This window comes from Bos indicus, chromosome 15 (genome assembly GCF_029378745.1).
Source record: "Bos indicus isolate NIAB-ARS_2022 breed Sahiwal x Tharparkar chromosome 15, NIAB-ARS_B.indTharparkar_mat_pri_1.0, whole genome shotgun sequence".
NCBI classification, from domain to species: domain Eukaryota; kingdom Metazoa; phylum Chordata; class Mammalia; order Artiodactyla; family Bovidae; genus Bos; species Bos indicus.
Window position 1 is genome coordinate 54,176,710 of NC_091774.1, and position 18,718 is coordinate 54,195,427.

Sequence of the window (18,718 nt, forward strand, 5' to 3'; positions counted from 1 at the left end):
TGGACTGTAGCCCACCAGACTCCTCTGTCCGTGGAATTCTCCAGGCAAGAATACTGGACTGGGTTGCCATTTCCTTTTCCAGAGGATCTTCCTGACCCAGGGATCGAATCCAGGTCTCCCGCATTGCAGGTGGACTCTTTACCAACTGAGCCACCTTTAACTCCAAACTCCTACTTAATCCCCCATCCCTTTTCTCCTTTTGTAAGCAAAAGTTTGTTTTCTATGACTGTGAGTCTGTTTTGTAAATAAGTTCATTTGTATAATTTTTTAGATTCCACATAAAATATCATATGATGAAATTATAGGCTTTTAGACTCAAAAAAATTTCAACATTATTTAGCATTATCACACTTTTTCCCTCCCTCCCACCCTCCCTTCCTCATTCTGTCTCTCATCCTCTTTCCCATTCCCCACCCTCAGGGCATACTATGCCCTTGGGGAGTAATGAGGACAGGATGGGTGAGAGTCAGAACCAGTTAGTGAACTTACAACTGCTTTGGAGAAAAACAAGGATCCTAAGTTTTAAGAAACTCACAGGCTTGACCTTCCATTTTGTTGTAGTATGAATTATTACAAATTGTTAAAAACTTAAAAATATAGGTACTTACTGATTTCTTATTAGGCTGGCTGCTGTCATATCCAGTGGTAATATCTCGTACATGCAGTATAGCAAATGCCCCACAAAACTTTGGGTATTCTTTTGGAGAATCAAAATTGCGAAGCCTTTCAAATATACTTTTGATGGTAGTTGGATCATAACATAAGAAATATGAAGTTTTTGAAATATGATAACCATATCTGTACAAAGATTTAAAGTGTTAAAATCAGATTTCAAGTCACTCTTTAGAAAAGTACAAATTAAAGATAAGCCTATTATTGTGTTAAGCAGATAGTGGCAGTTCTTAATGCAGACAATATTAGTACTTTTTAAAAAGGAATGACTATTCCTCAAAACAAGTTTATAAAGTTAAAAGTAGCACCAAAAAAATTAGAACACGAAATTCCAAATAGTAGAACTTACTTTTCATAAACATTAATCAGTTGCTGTTTCAATGTTATGTTCATGGTTTCCAGGTAAGATGCCATCTCAGCAACAACAACAGCTGCACTCACACCATCTTTATCCAAAACTGAAGTTCCACACAGAAAACCTAAGAATTAAAAAAATCTTTAAAAAGGAGGAAAACATAAGCCTATATATAATTTTAGTAGTTTCATATTTCTTCAGAAGGATCAATGTATTTCAGAGCCTGGTAATAAAGGAAACCTATTGATACTTAGCATATGTAGGGGACCTTTAAGGGTTTGTTTTTTTCCTGATGAGAAATGTATCTACACATTTCTGAGTTCTTGATAGTTTTTATAACTCAAAGTGTAAAACCAGATGACAAAAATTCCTCTCTTCAGAATCACTATATTTGAAAAAAGTGCTCTCATTCATATTTCAAATATTTTAATATTTACTACATACCTATAGACTCTTCAAATGAAAAAAGGACTTCTTTCCCATTTTCCAGGAGGTCTTTTATCCTACTTCCAATCCATTTAAAACCTGGTAATGTTTCCTGAAATGCAGAAGAGGCCACTCTAGTTAAGTGACTCTTTCAAAAAATATATATATTAGAGAAAAGCCCATTACTAAATGCACATAACACTTTGATAATGATCTGTTATGGTCTTCAGTCCACAAAGATTTATACAGTGGTAAACATATAGTCATAAAGTGCATGGATATATACACTGCCACAACTGATGACCTGCTATTTATCAAGCATAGTAATAGTGATATAATTCACCAAATATAATCCAGTAAGTGGTGATGTATATAGTCACAAAGTACCATAAATCCACACATGTATTATGATCATACACTATTTATCAAGCACTGTAATAATTGCTTTACATCATTTATCTTTTTCAATGCTCACAAAAACTCTGTTACTGAAACAGAGGCTCAGAGGTTCAGTAAATTTGCCCAAGAGTACCCTGCATATGAGAGAGCCAGGATTCAATATCACTTCTCAGAAACTGCTCTCTAAGTTGCATTTAAGCACTAATGTAAAAGTGCCTACAAAGGTTGTAATTTAGTCCCTCTGAGTAACCAAAGGCCATAAAGTTTTTAACAATGCACTTTCAACATTATCACAACATATACTTGAACCAAGTATACTTTTACCATAACACCATGGCCCAAATAAAACGATCAAGAAAGTTACTAGGTTTGGTAATTAGATTTGAGGACTTTTCATCTGATGAGCTAGTGTGCATTCTAAAGACACGAACTGCTTTAGAGTCAGAAGAGCATGTGATACACAGTGACTCTAGAGCTCTCTTACTAATTTAAGATTTCTCATTCACCTCTCCACCTCCTCACTGGGAAAAACACAATAAAAGCCCCAAATCTCTACAGCACCACCTCCGGGAATAAAAACAAGAAAGCACATATATAATATTGGCCTTTAGAATCACGTTTTTTCTCTTTTGTGCTCATTATGCATTTTCTTGCTACAAGGAAAAGACCCTGATGCTGGGAAAGACTGACGACAGGAGGAAAAGCGGGCAACAGAGGATGAGACGGTTCGATAGCATCACTGACTCAATGAACCTGAGTTTGAGCAAACTCCGGGAGATAGTATATGACAGAGAAGCCTGGCGTGCTGCAGTACATGGGGTCGCAGAGTTGGATACGACTGAGTGAACAACAACAATAGTAATTCAGAATTTTAGGTTTGAATGAATTTTCAATTTCTTCTATTTTGCTATTTGTAATTTAGAAACCCAGAGATTGAACATTCTATTTCATTAAGAAAGGTACAATTTTCTTTTAGTTAGCCTATTAGTGTTAAGACCTATAGCCTGACTGTGGCTCAAGGCCCAGAGGTGACTTTTTCACTGATACTTGGCAAAGCGGGCAGAGGAAAAGCAACTTAATTGGCATTAGTCCCAGTAGCTATAAAAGGGGTCAGTTTAACTGCCCAAGGTTCACAAAGGTTAATGATCTGTGCTGAGAGAGAATCATTGTGTTTTTTGGATGTAGATCACTGGGTCTTAATTTGTAATTTAGGAGACTACTTAAAGTTTCTTTTTTTTAATTTTATTTAAAAGTTTCTTAAGACTGAACCTGAAGAGGCTAAATAAGCGGTCATGACACCTACAGATTTTTGGAGTGGAGTTTATGTTATTTATGAGGTCACTGGGAGCCAGATTTTCTTGGTAGGAAAGCCAGATACTGTTGTATGGAAAAATAAGCATTAATGCAATTTGTAAGAATGTTTATATTAGTTTCAGAAACTCACATATAGGATGAATTTGGCTCAAGGTTTCCAAACTATCAAAAAGACTTACTCTTTTAGTTAAGTGTTAATCGAGTTTGAAAAAAAGAGGGAATTAGAAATGAAATCAATAAAAGTCAACTTTGGTGGGGAGATGGCTTTAGCTTACAGAAATAGGTTTAGAAAAGGAGCACATAGATATTACCTATTCTTACCTCAAAGTGAAATCCTTCTTTTAGTGCAATTGCCTTCAAAATTTTGGAAGAGACTGTGGTGGCTAACATATAAATGTTGTTCACATCAGCATTTCTTGATTTACTTTTCTTCCAGCAATCAAACATCCACCACCCAAACAAGGCGGCCAACTCATTCCCTGTGAAAACTTTCCAAACACCACTGTAGAGAGAATGAAAATTCAAGGCAAGATCTTTGTAACTTCTCATTAAAACTTCTTGACCCTAGGACCTACAAATTACCATCCTTCACAAAGGGAAACCTAAAAACTACTGTATGGGATTTTTGAGAAAACATTTACTATTTCTTTTCTAACTGATCAGGGTGAGCTTAGGGTAAGAGTGGCAGCAATGTACTTTGAAAAGCTTTGACACTGTTACTTGTATTTTCTTACTTAAAGAGAAAAAAGTTATAATATGGTGTCCTTTTTATGTAAGGACATTTGTCATGACATTATAATGGCAAAAATACACAACAATCCAAAGAACCATGATTAGGAAATGATTACATTCATAAAGCAATCTTTTGAGATACTACACTAGTTTAAAAATCAATATTTTAAACAATATTTAAAAATAGAGGAAAATGCTCATAGTACAATATTATGTGGAAAATAATCAAGACACAAAAGTAGTAATATATATATATATGTGTATAGGATGATCACAATTTTATAAAAAACAAATATATCTTGAATATTTGAATGAAGAAAACATAGGAAGGAAACGTCAAAATATCAACGTAAGTGGTTATCTCTGGATAGTGGGCTTACAGGAGATTTCTTTTCTTTTTGTTTTTTTAAAATTATTTCCAATGAGCCTGTAAGACTTAAAATCAAAAACTGTTTTTCAAAGTTTAAGATTTTAATCAACTAACAGCTTCTACTTACTTTTCCTGAAGTTCTGCCACTGCTAGTCGGTCTGCATCAGGATCTGTAGCCAGCACTATCCGGGCATTTTCTTTCTCTGCCAGTCTCAAAGAAAGTTCCTGAAATAGTGACCCAAAAGGCTGAATTACAATGAAGATGTTAAATTCAAAGTTCATATTCCTAAATGTAGGCACTGTATTAGTGATAATGAATTTTAGAAGGGAATATAGTTTGGCTAACTTTTTTTAACTTTATTTCATAGCAGTATAGTTAGATTTAGAAGGTGTTGATATCTGCTGTACAGCAAAGTGGTTCAGGTACACGTATATATATTCATTCTTTTTCATATTCTTTTCCACTATGGTTTATCACAGGATACTGAATATAGTTCCCTGTGCTACATAGTAGGACCCTGTTGTTTATCCATTCCATATGTAATAGTTTGCATCTGCTAATCTAGTTTGGCTAAATTTAAAATAAGACTAGGAAGTAGGGAAATCCACCATAGGGATTTCAAACAAAACAGAATATATGGCTCTGCTGCTGCTACTGCTGCTAAGTCACTTCAGTCGTGTCCAACTCTGTGCGACCCCATAGACGGCAGCCCGCCAGGCTCCCCTGTCCCTGGGATTCTCCAGGCAAGAACACTGGATTGGGTTGCCATTTCCTTCTCCAATACGTGAAAGTGAAACGTGAAAGTGAAGTCGCTCAGTCGTGTCTGACTCAGCGACCCCATGGACTGCAGCCCACTAGGCTCCTCCATCCCCATGGGATTTTCCAGGCAAGAGTACTGGAGTGGGGTGCCATCACCTTCTCTGATATATGGCTCTAATATAATTTAAAAGATGTAAGCTAAAGTAGTTTTTGCTTCTGTAAGTAATCTTTGAATTGTCAGAGTCCTATCCACATGATAAACTTTAATATACTAAATCATAATTTAAATACAGAAAAAATATACCAGCACAGATTCTCCTTCTTCAGGATTTGGGCATTTAACAGTAGAAAAGTCTGGATCAGGATCTTTTTGTTCTGGTACTGGAATTGGAGGCTTAAAACCAAATACTTGAAAAGCCAATTGTACATAGTCATGTCCGACTCCATGAAAAGATGTATGTACAAATTTCAAGGTGGTCTTTGAGTTTAATTCCCTGTAAAGGAAAATATCATTCAATCACTGTCATAAAACTCATTACTTGTGGTATACTTAAAATAATCTCAAGAAAAGGCTAAAATCTATTTTGTCAGGATAGGAAAACTACACTCAACAAACTTCTGAACAGTGTTAGCTATTTATGGAACAGTTATAGAAACATGGAAATTGGTAAAGAAAACTCAAATTTTAGAGGAAATTTCCTTATATTATATACAGTGAATATATATTGAGTTATAATTTTTAACAACTTTATTAAGAGGTAATTAGTAGTAGTTAAAAAGTAGTTTAAAAGTGTTAGTGGCTAAGTCGTGTCTGACTCTTTGTGACCCCGGGGACCGTAGCCTATCAGGCTCCTCTGTCCATGGAATTCTCCAGGCAAGAATACAGGAGTGGGTAGCCATTCCCTTCTCCAGGGAATCTTCCTGACCCAGAGATTGATCCCAGGTCTCTTGCATTACAGGTGAATTCTTTACCATCTGAGCCACCAGGAAACCCATCAATATACTATAAATTCATCCTTCTAAATTACACAATTCAGTGGTTTTCACTATATTCACAGAGTTGTTCAACCATTACCATAATCAATTTTAGAAAATTCTAATTACCCCCCAAAAAACTCCATACCCCAGAGCCACTACACCCTAACCCTCCCATTTTTCCCAGCCATAGGCAACCACTAATATACTTTCTGTTTCTATCTCTATAGATTTGTCTACACTAGACATTTCATATCAATATAATCATACAATATGTGGTCCTTTGTGACTGGCTTCCTTCACTTAGCCTATTTTTAAAATTTATCCATGTTGTAGTATGCAACAGTATTTCTTTTTTTTTACTGCTGAATAATATTTCAATGTATGGATATACTACGAATATATTTCTAGCCATTCATCTATTGATGAATATTTGAATATTTGGGTTATTTCTACTTTTGGACTACTATGAACTGTATTATTTACCTATAATTTTAATATAATGAATAGCCAACACATTTTTATCCTTATTTTTTTCTGTTATTTGTTAATCTTATGTTAAGGTAATATTATCCTACATTCCCCCTTGGATACCTGTAAAAGCAAATTTTTTTCAGATCATCCATGTATCTCCTACAAATGTCCTGCAGAGGATCTCTCTTTAGTGGGCTGGTATCCACTAAATTATCATTCCAAGAACCATTCCAGGGTTCCACACATTCTTCTATGCATTTCAGAATTTCTTTATCATGAGGAGATGTGATCTGAGCACCATTTTCCCAATAAACCTAGAAGATAGGTAAACACAGCTATAAGCACTTGAAATGTTGACCATATGTTTTCTTAGCTACAGTAGGGAAATTTGACTTTACAAAGAAGCATACCAAATTAGTCAAGTAGACAATGTCAACGCTGGGCTAACTTAATAAATACCTAAGGATACTGATGGTAATGATTCCAAAGGGACTTTTCAACAAAATGATTCTGTATTATTTTCTCATTTAGAAGTACATTTTAATAACAATACAAGTAAAAATATAATCAGGGCACCATTATGACATTGTTAAAATATGCAAATATCATAGCATCCAATCATAATCTTAGATCTATAACTATATACTAAAGAAGATCTAAGAAACCATGGAAAAAACTTGATATTATGAAATTTTAGCATTATAAAGTGGTTCTGTTATATGATAAAGAAGAATTTATTTTTCAGCTATAAATTAAACTAGAATTTATGTCACACCAAATAGTCTATTCCAGGGAAGACAACAAACATATTAATTATTCCATACACATTTCGGTATATGTATTTTCAGTATTTAATGAAAATACATTTCACTAAGTTGTCAGTCTGTCAAATAGCCAAATCAACAAGACATTAGGAACAGCTAACAAAAAAAGCAGAAAATGTATTTCTATAATTCACAGGATCTCAAAGTTAGAAGGGACTCATCTATACCAACTTCTCCTATGTATTTGACATCAATCCCTTCTACCACATCCTGAATGAAGGAAAGAAGAATACATTTGAATATATACTATGTACTAAACTTTGTGCTAAGCAATATGGTAGACTAGATGACTCAAAAAGCTAAAATAGAAAAGTATTGTCTAAAATACATAGCTTAGTTCACAAAAAAGAAAGAGAAAACTCCAGGCAGTGGGAAAAAATGAAAGAATGATAAACTTGAAAGATAAAGCTGTGCATTGATGCTGTGGCCAACTGGCCTTTGAGAAGGCCAACTGGCCATTTATCTGGCTCTTGATTGTAATGCCCAGGTGGAAAGCAGGAAAATGGAACTGAGATGCCATTCTTAGTGGAAATATAGAATAGAAAAAGTTCTGTCCACTATTACTGAAAGATGATAAGGTAGCATGTCTCTCTTCTTAAATTCTGGGTGATTAAAAATTTCAAATCTGAGGTCTACATTAACATAAAAATTGCTCCCAGTTGGTGAAACTCCTGAGGTTCCTGCAGAAATTTAAAAAACAAAACCAAAAATCCAGTTGAAGGGATGTTCCCACATTCCAAGCAACCAACAAGATCCTGTTCATGAGCCCTGAAAGCTCTCCATGAAAATTTATTTAACATGAGAAAAATAATCTTGGCCTTTCTCCCTGCCTTTCTTACCTTGTATGTGAATGTGATGGCTAGAGGTACAGCACCCCTTATACAATGAGCACTTGAAGAAAAGGCCAAAACAAAACTGCAGGGATGCGAGGTCCAACAACATTGAGCTGTAGAACCATACCAGTTGCCACATACTTCTGGATTTTTGTTATGTGAGACAAATTAACTCCTATCAACTTTAGCCACTTTTGTGGGTTTTCTGAACCTGTAGCAGAAAGCATCCCTCCCTGATACAGTAACAGAGAAATCTGTGCAAAAAAACATACCCAGGAATAAACTTAAAAAAAAATGTGAAAGGTAAAAAATCTTTAAAATGTTACTCAGTTCAGTTCAGTTCAGTCGCTCAGTCGTGTCCGACTCTTTGCGACCCCATGAATCGCACACGCCAGGCCTCCCTGTCCATCACCAACTCCCAGAGTTCACTCAGACTCATATCCATCAAGTCAGTGATGCCATCCAGCCTTCTCATCCTCTGTCATCCCCTTCTCCTCCTGCCTCCAATCCCTTCCAGCATCAGAGTCTTTTCCAATGAGTCAACTCAAGGGTCTAAAAGAAGGAAATGGCAACCCACTCCAGTACTCTTGCCTGGAAAATTCCATGGACGGAGGAGCGTGGTAGGCTACAGTCCATGGGGTTGCAAAGAGTCGGACACAACTGAGCAACTTCACTTAAAGGGTCTAAAAGAAGTCTTGGAAGAATAGAAAGATACATTCTGTTCTTGAATAAAGAGACTCAAAAATTACAAAAATACTGAAGCTCTCTAATGTACAAGTGAAATATGATATCAATAAAAAAGCTGAAATAATTTTTCAAGATGGAGAAAAATACCATAATAACATGCATGGAAAAATAGTCAAAAGGTAAACAATAATATGGGGAGAAATAACTGAAAGACAGATGATCAAGAGCTACTTTGGAGTTTTCACAAATCTACAAGGAAAAGAGCAAAGAGCAACTACCGAAGACAAAAATGAGTAAAGCCTTTAATAGACTTTTCAGGAAAGGGAACACAAGTATCTTATAAATGTATGAAAAGACGCTCAACCTCACTCACAAGACAGATTCACGATAACATTTCCACATATCTGACCGGCAAAGGTGAAAAGGTTTGACAAACAATAATGGACGGTGTGGGATAAAGACCCTCCTATATTGCTGGTGAGAGTAGCAGTTGGGACAACCACCTTGAATAGAGAATGACAAACTTTATTTCGTAGTTCCTTTGACTCTGAAGTTTCACAACTAGAAACTTATTCTGTAGCTCAGCAGGGCCATAGAAATATAATGTGAGCCACAATGCAAGCCACATATTTCACATGCCTTTTTTGTATTAAGTCTTCAAAATCTGGTGTGTATTTTACATTTACAGCACATCTCAATTCAGACTAGTCATATTTTAAGTGTTGGGTAATCATAGGTGGCTGTTGGCTATCAGAGTGGACAGTGCAGCTACTGAGAATAAGAATAAAAACAACAGGTAACATTTATTGAGTATTTATCAGAGCCAGATACTATACAAGCATTTTTCATGCACTGTCTCCCTTAATCCTAACTCTCTCCCTAAAATACTGGTTCTATTATTACTCTCAGTTTACAGATGGGGAAACCAAAGCATAGAGAAATTAAGTAATTTATCTTAGGTTACAAAGCTTCTGAGTGGTGGAGGTAAGTTTCAAACCCAGTCCATAACACTCTTAACCACTATTCTATAATGACTCTATAAATCTACTTGTGTATATGAAGAAAGATGTGTATAGAACATTCATTTTACCACTGTTTGTAAGCAGTAGCAGATTAGAAACAAAATAAAATGTTTATCAACAGGGATTGGTTAAATAAATTAGGACTCATCCATATAGGTTTTTAAAGATGAATAAGGCAAACCTACTTATAGATCGACCGATGTAGAGAATGATCTCTAAGACTGTTTCACACTGTTGTATACAAAAAAAAAAAAACAAGGTGCAGAACACTATATATAATACCCTGACATTTATGAGGGGAAAAAGAGGGACTGACCAATACCACACATATGATTAAACAGGCATAGATTACCTTTGGAAGGAAACTAAAACCAGAAACAGTATTTGCTTCTGAAAAGGGACGCTCAGGGAAACAGGTGGGGAAAATACTCTTTATTGTTTAACTTTTTATAATGTTTAACTTTTATACTTTTTACCTTGTGCTTATACTTTTAAGAAAAAAAATCTTTGAGGGTCAACTCTATGACAAGTATGTTCAATAACAATAAATATCAAAACAAAGTCCCACCAGCCATGAGCTTATATTGGGGAATTAGGCAGGGAGGAGGATCGAACAAACAAGTCAATAAACAAAGAAGATAATTTATTATAAAGGAAACACGTAATTATAGACAGTGGTAAGTTTTGTGAAGAAAATAAATAAATAAGGAGAAGATCATTGAGGCAAGCCACTTCAGATAAGGTGGCCAAGGAAGGTCTCTTCAAGGAAGCAACATCTGGGCAGGAAACAAGGATGAAAATAAGCAAGTCTGAAAGATCTGGGGAAGAGCATTCCAAGCAGAGGAACAAACAAAAGGCTCAGAGCGGGAAAGGGTTTGGTATACTGGAGGCACTGGGAGAATGGAAAGAAGCTGCCGTGTGACCAGGACACAGTGAGCCAGAAGAGGACTGAACAGAATGAGGTGGAACAGGCAGGCAGGAGACAGAGTCCTGTAAGCCCCAAGGTAAGGAGATTGGATTTAGCAGGAAAGCTAACATGACCTGTTTATATTTCATAAGATCCTCTGGCTGCTTGGTGGAGAATGGACTGCAGGGAAGAACAATGGAAGCAAGGAAGAGACCAGCTAGGACGATGCTGTTCGGGCAAAGACAATGGTTTAGAACCATGGAGGTAGAAGACATGGGCAGAAGTAAACATACTCTACATAGATTTTGGGTGCAGAATTTGTAGAACCTGTTAATCAGTTAAATGTCTGGAGTGAAGGAAAGGGAGTAATCAAGAATGAATTTTGGCTTTTGCTTGGGTGGGTGGTAGTTTGAATTTATAGAGATGGGTAAGACTTGGGAAGGAACACACTTGAGTGTATATATGGCAGGTTGTGGGAGAATCAAGGCCTCTGTTCTAGAGATACTAATTTTGAGACATGTTAGGCATCCCAAAGGATATCAGGTTGGCAGCTGGATGTAGGAGTCTGATGATCAGAGAACAGATCTGGGTTCTTTACACTCTTTGACAGTTGACCTCTTCCTCCTTGCAACTCTCTTACCCCTTTGGTTTTTGTAACATCAGTCTCTTCCTGTCTTTGTCCTGTCTCTAGATCCTCTTCTTTCTCCCTTCATTTGAAGTTGATATTCCCTAGGGATCCATTCTTGACCTCTTTTTCTAACCTACACTGTCTCTGGGCTGCCCATCCAAATAAAGAACTTCCAAATACTCTTAAATGCTCTAACATAATATGTACAGTGATCCCAAATTTCTCCCCTGAACAACAGATCTGCATATTCAACTGCCTACAGGTTGCTGCTGCTTGACTGACCCACAAATCCCTCAAACTTAATTATGTCCCAAACTAATGTATTAAGCTTCTTCACTGCTTATGTAAATGGTAATACTCCCCACTTAGCTGGCAAGGGTCAAAATCTTAGATTAGTATAAAATATTCTTTTCCCCAGTAAACCAGAGCTCAGTGTGCCTGGAGTGCCCCCCTACACAAGAAGAAAAAGAAATATTAGATCATACACTCATGAGCCAGGAGCCCCAGACGCTGGTTCAACACTGCTGTATCTTCTGTTTGCCCCTCTGAGCACTCTGCACCCTTCCCCACCCTGCTTTCTGCCATGAAGCCTGACATATCAAACAGATTTTGTGGCCAACAGGGAGTCCCAGCAGAAGACTGGAGGGAAAGGAGGAGAATGAGGTCAAAGTACCATTCCTCCAGCTCTCTTCCTTCAAACTCTCACTCATTCTTCAAGTTCTTGGTACAAAATGATTTTATCTCTGAAATGGTAGAGAGGATGATTTGGGATGGGATGGGGAAATCAAGGGCAGTAAGATATCAGAGGTAAAGACCACTGAAGAGACTTTTGTAATAGTACATAAGTATATAAAGTACAATAACACGTACTGAGATGTAATAAGGGCCAGGAAGGATACACATTCTTTGAGTGGTGGTGGTACCCAGTAGCTTCAATTGTGTCCGACTCTTTGCGACCCTATGGACTGTAGCCCGCCAGATTTCTCTGTCTATGGGATTCTCCAGGCAAGAATACTGGAGTGGGTTGCCCTGCCCTTCTCCAGGTGATCTTTCCCACCCAGGAATTGAATCCACATCTCCTGTGTCTCCTGCATTGCAGGCAGATTCTTTACCCACTGAGCCACATGGGAAGCCATTCTCTGAGGGGCAGCCTCAGTGTATTTATCTTTCTGTTTCCAATGTCTAAGCCTGGTTCCCACTGTAGAAAATATACTCAGCACATATTATTTAAATAAAATAAGAACTATGAAATAACCAAAGATGAAGAGTCCAAGGTTTACCTTGTATCCATTGTCTTCTTTGCGGTTGTGAGATGCCGTAATCATCACACCTGCAACTGCTTTGAGTTCCTGGACTGCATATGGCTAAAAAAGCAACAACACCGTAATTCTGTTTCCTGGCTACTCATACATTTGACACAAGAATAAATAAACAAATACTTGATTAAATAACTGGAAAAGACATTAAGATATAAATAGCCTAAAACTTTAATAATCAACTCCAGGTTCACTAGGTGGGATATAACTAAAGCCATCTAACTATTATCAATGGCACCCACTCCAGTGCTCTTGCCTGGAAAATCCCATGGATGGAGGAGCCTGGTGGGCTGCAGTCCATGGGGTCGCTAAGAGTCGGACATGACTTCGCTTTCACTTTTCACTTTCATGCATTGGAGAAGGAAATGGCAACCCACTCCAGTGTTCTTGCCTGGAGAATCCCAGGGACGGAGCCTGATGGGCTGCTGTCTATGGGGTCGCACAGAGTCGGACACGACTCAAGTGACTTAGCAGCAGCAGCAGCAGCAACCACCTGTTAGACTGAATGCTTTTTTCCCCCTAGTCTCATTTAACTTAGTCTTAGAATTATTTTGTTCCTTTAACAAATATTTAACAAACACCTACTACATGCTAGATATTCCACCAGACTCTGGAGATATGACAGGGGAATCTAATCATAAAATATTAGACCTGGAAGTAAATTTAGAAATCATCTAATCTATCATATTTTACACACTGTGTATTGTTTATTAAATATTATATGATCATAAGCAAGAATTATATAAGCGTGGAACATAGGTCCCTTGCCTTTTGATTTTAAGATCTTTACATACACTCTGTGGCCTCTATAGCATATAAAAATCAATTTACCATTTCTCCCAAAGTTAATTGCCAGGTTGAATTTCCCTTTTTCATCACAGTTATTATTTATTTGCCTAAGATGTTCCTCCATTCTACCATCACATCCAATTTCTCTCCTCCTGGCCATGGAGGAATGGGCACATGACATTGATCTGACTACAGTAACCTATTCCTTTGATGATTTAACTCAGAGCCTGGCTTATAAAACCCAGTTCTTCTCCAAGATGTTTTTGCTGTAAGTAGATTTCCTCTGACTCAAAGACATGCTGATAAAGAGTGCCAAAAACAACTTCCCTAGCAGCTAGAGCAGATCCACTTACAATAAGAGAGGAAGGCCAACACATAGTTACAGATGGAAATGGTATAACCCAGAGGCAGACTTCTACAAAAAAGTTCAAATTTCTGGGCCTTCCTTGGTTTCTGTCATTCATTAGAGCTAATTGTTTAAAAATTCCTTCAGTTCTTTGATCCACTCTGTATATGTCCAATAAATCCCTAGTAACAGATTATGGAGACATTATCTAATCATCTAACAATTGGTAAAACTTGTCAACAAAATCATGTAGACCTGACATTTTTATTTTGAGAAGATTAATAAAAATCAGCTCAATTTCTTTAATGACTACAGGTCTGTTCAGGCTTTCTATTTCTTATCAGTTTTGATGTATTAATTATTCAAGAAAATTGGCCAGCTCTCCTAAGTTTCACATTTATTTGCATCACATTCAGAATACTGTGGTTTTCTTAATCTGTTCTTAGTCACTCAGTCGTGTCCAACTCTTTGCGACCCCATGGACTATAGCCCACCAGGCTCCTCTGTCCATGGGGATTCTCCAGGCAAGAATACTTGAGTGGGTTGCCATGCCTTCCTCCAGGGGATCCTCCCAACCCAGGGATCGAACCCAGGTCTCCTGCATTGCAGGAGGATTCTTTACCATCTGAGCCACCAGGGATTGTCTTTTCTCTTTTTTAGTTCAGTACCCTTGCCAAAAGGTCTATTTTACTATTTGTCTCTTCAGAAAGCCAACTCCTGCTTTTGTTGATACCCTCCTATTTTCTATTTAGCTGATTTTTCCTTTACCATTATTATTTTTTAAATTTTATTTGGATTTATTCTGTTTTTATCCTAACATACTAAAGTCTTAGTTCATTACTTAAAACTTTTTTCCTAATATATTCATCATCAAGACTATAAATTTCCCTTTAAGTAGAGCTTTAGTTAAATCTCATAGTTTTTTTTTTTGCTACTTAAGTGTTTTCATTGCTGCTCTTAAAATCCAGACAGTCATTGCTTTGCAAAGTTCCAATACACATGAATTTCTGATACCATGCTTAAGTAAATAATACCAGTCTCCTAAAAACATGCTCAAATTTCAGTTGCCTATATGAAGTAAAAACTTGGCTCCTAGCTCTTCAGCCTGAAACAACTATGTCCTATGAGAGCCATCATGATTAGTAACTGATCATGTCACTGTTGGTCACTGTGCATCTGTGAGCTATTGCACAGACAGCAAAACATGTATCTGTGTTGCCACTTTACCTCCCAGAGATAACCCATGTGACAGTTTTGCAAAACTGGATGACTGAAATTAGGAAATGGCCAACAAAGATGAAAGTGCAGCAAAGAAGCAAAAAGTGATAATGGTGGAGGTAACATTTGAATCAATCATAAATGAAGTTATAGAAAAATAACTGGGAACATTGACACTGTTGTCATTCAAGAGACTCCACATGGGCAATCAGATCAGCTTAGTGAAGGTTGAACGTATGGGTATAAGTTAAGGATGTGGCTGTGATGAAAATGATGAGGTTGTCCTAAAGTAAATGATACTGGCAAAAAAGGAATTCTCAAAATCATTTTATAACATTGAATGTGCAAAAGATAAAATGTGGCAAGTTAACCCAGACTTAGAAGGGACTTTGATAATTCACCAAGGCATAGAAAAGATGCACACTCATTGTTAAGTTATATGACAAGAAGCAAGCACTGTTCACACTCTTGAATTTTTAAAGAAGAAATAAAACACTCAAGTGAGTGTTTTATAGTAATTTTTGCCTGCTTGATAAATCAGTTTCTGAAAGAAGAATATTAAAATACCCCGCCATGACTGTAGACTTATCAACTTGTTATAGACCAAATTCTTAGGTGGTTCAACACATGTGTGTTGAATGAAAATAAAGTCAGAGCAACATTTGTTTTCTTTAGGTCCTTCATATTATTTAATATAGAACTTTATGAATGACAAAGATTTGAACCCTATTTAAGAAATACTTTTTCAAGAGTAGCAATCTGTATGATCAATGATATAACACACTTACTACAAAAGGTGTAGGAACATATCTTGAGAAAAGATACACAGGAACATCTTTGGCCAGTAAGACAGCAGCAGTTAGCTTAGCAAGCCTGAAAAAGGGACAGAAATTTCACTTGGTCCTTAGCTAATCATACTTAAAAAAAAACCAACCTCCCACAAAATAAATGCATTACAATTGTTTTGAATATACAGCAATCTAATCCAATCAATTCTTATAATCACTAGTTATTTAAGCTTCATGCTCCAACTTTAAATTGTTAATAAACAAGATTTTTTAAAAGGAACTTTAACAAGGAACAGAATTGACATTTTAATTTCCTCCTTTTCCCTGATCCAGCTTTTGGTGGCTATTTTACTAAGAAATAAAATTTTCCTTTTGCAAAAGGCAAAAAACATGGAAGAAAGTGAAACCAGAGACTTTGATAAACACAATATACCTATTTACCCCCTAAAAAAAGTATCACTAGATCATGATTATCTATGTGTGAAAATATGGTAAATCTAATAAAATAGGAGTATAGTGAGAGAATACAACTTACATAATATTGCTACCCAATGCCTTTGCCAAAAGAATAAAATCATAAGATCATCTACGATGTCATTGTAAATACTAACCTTAAATATTTAAAAATTTACTCTTTTCTGTAAAAACCAAAGGTTATCTTTGAAATGCTTATGTTTCAGCTCTAAATAAACACCAGCATGTGATGACATTTTTGGGACAGTTTCCTGTTTCAGAACTCCTACTACTGGGCATAAATTTTTTTCCAGATTTTATTCCAATCCAGCTTAATCTCTGAGACAATTAATACTGTACCTCTGGCTGCTGCAGCTGCTAGTTACTTGACCCCGTGTGTCATACCCAACTACAAAGCCTCTTTGCTTGAAGTCTGAGAAACACCTCTCAAGGTATTTGTACATCCCCTGAAGCAGATAAACAAAAAAGATTAATTCCTGAGTAATGCCTGCATTTTCAGTGACTTAAAATCTATGCTTTTTATGTGTGGTGTGCAGCTAATTGGCTCCCAGGGAACTGGCCTCCTCATTTTGCCTGTGTTCACCAACATGAGAGCAACAATCTTCAATCCTCAAATGTGAGATGACGAACACCCGTTTCCTGAAGTTTTGGACACATCTGATACACAGAAATATCAAGAAACTGTTAAATATAATACAATGCATAAAACATTAGGGAAAAAATGATGGGACATGAAAGTCAGTATGCTAAAAAAGAAAAACTGTTAGAAGAACCAAAAGAAATTCTGTTTGCATTAAGGCTCTAGAGAATGGAAGTTTGACCATTTTAGGTCTTACTAAATCATAAGATTGAAGCTAACCATAAGAGTTGATCTATTTATGACATCAACATTTTAAATCAGCAATATAAACCTTCATTAGAATATTTCTTAAGATGGCTGATCCCATTCCTTAGTTTTAAAATCACAAAGAAAATCTTATAAACAAGGAAAATTTGCACCAAAGGGGACAAAAAGTGGAATAAAGCATTTAATATTGAAAATACCACAATAAGCCAAAGCCATTTAACTATTTTATGAATGATATGCTAACTTTAATAAACACTTTCAACTATACAAAACTAACATTTTAAAAACGAATTTCTCGAATGTTGCCACATTTAATCCTCACAATAACCCTGAAAAGAAATGCAGATACCAGTTTTATTTTTGTCCATCTCTTCCAGAAAAGAGGAGACAAAATAAGATTGAAGCTCCATTTAATGACTTGCCCAAGGCCATTCATTCACAATGTTATACTAATTTAATGAAGACCTATGATATGGCAGGCACTGCCAGGTAACTATGGTGCCAGTACCAAATGAGGTCCCAATGACTTCTGGACCCTTCTTTCACAGTTCTTTCAAGTATAATTATTCTTCCAACCTACTCCTTATGAGTGAGTATGTCTGTGTGTGCATGTGCACTCACACATGCCATACAGCCCAAATTGACCGACTTATTTATTTCTAATGATGATGCTATCCTAAAATCTCACAGAATCTCATACTTTGGTGTAAAAATCCATCTTATCTTATTCCACTATACCTAGGTTCTGAAAAAAAGCTAGAGTTTAAGAATCAGATTCAATCTGGCTTTTCTACTTCACATATTGGAATCTCATTTCCTGTAAAAATTTGCATTTCTGCAGAAACTGATTTTCAAACACCTCCTCCACTCCTTTTTGTAAAGTCAAGGAATCTTCAGTCAAAATGAAATCTTATGAGGAAGCCCAACATATAAAAAAGATCTAACTGAAGCATTTCTGAACCAGGAAAAGAAAGGGGATGGGGACAGGAGCTAGCAAGTATCCCACTATTCAGTCATCTTGTCATTGTTTGTTCCCAAACCCCTGCATTAGCCATTGAATTTAGAGAATTTACTCAGAATAAGATTTATTGTTTGCCAGTATTGATTAGAATTATATCTACTGAGCAATTCTATAGTTTAGGACTATTTTTCGGAGAAGGCAATGGCACCCCACTCTAGTACTCTTGCCTGGAAAGTCCCATGGACAGAGGAACCTGGTAGGCTTCAGTCCATGGGGTCGCTAAGAGTCAGACATGACTGAGCAACTTCACTTTCACTTTTCACTTTCATGCACTGGAGAGGGAAATGGCAACCCACTCCAGTGTTCTTGCCTGGAGAATCCCAGAGACGGGAGCCTGTTGGGCTGCCGTCTATGGGGTCACACGGAGTCGGACATGACTGACGTGACTTAGCAGCAAATGTATTTTGGTCTCCAAAGTGGAGTTCCCTGAAACAGTTAAAGATGATTCACTGGAAAGAGAATTGTTTCTAGAATAAATTGCATAAAAATGGGGAGAAATAAACTGAATCATATCAACACTGTCTTAACTCTCAAATTATAC

The 18,718-nt window shown here is 36.6% G+C and overlaps 1 protein-coding gene across 1 annotated transcript in view; it reads right to left on the bottom strand.

The window, feature by feature from the left end:
* Window positions 1-18,718, bottom strand: part of PGM2L1 (phosphoglucomutase 2 like 1) — a 62,252-nt gene that overhangs the window by 10,542 nt on the left and 32,992 nt on the right. Inside the window, exons 3-12 of the mRNA XM_019975252.2 lie at window positions 16,649-16,755; window positions 15,836-15,920; window positions 12,659-12,742; window positions 6,598-6,791; window positions 5,333-5,522; window positions 4,396-4,493; window positions 3,488-3,668; window positions 1,472-1,565; window positions 1,022-1,151; window positions 609-798 (exon numbers count right to left, since the gene is read on the bottom strand). Coding sequence (XP_019830811.2) covers window positions 609-798; window positions 1,022-1,151; window positions 1,472-1,565; window positions 3,488-3,668; window positions 4,396-4,493; window positions 5,333-5,522; window positions 6,598-6,791; window positions 12,659-12,742; window positions 15,836-15,920; window positions 16,649-16,755 — 1,353 coding nt within the window. The remainder of the gene's footprint in view (window positions 1-608; window positions 799-1,021; window positions 1,152-1,471; window positions 1,566-3,487; window positions 3,669-4,395; window positions 4,494-5,332; window positions 5,523-6,597; window positions 6,792-12,658; window positions 12,743-15,835; window positions 15,921-16,648; window positions 16,756-18,718) is intronic.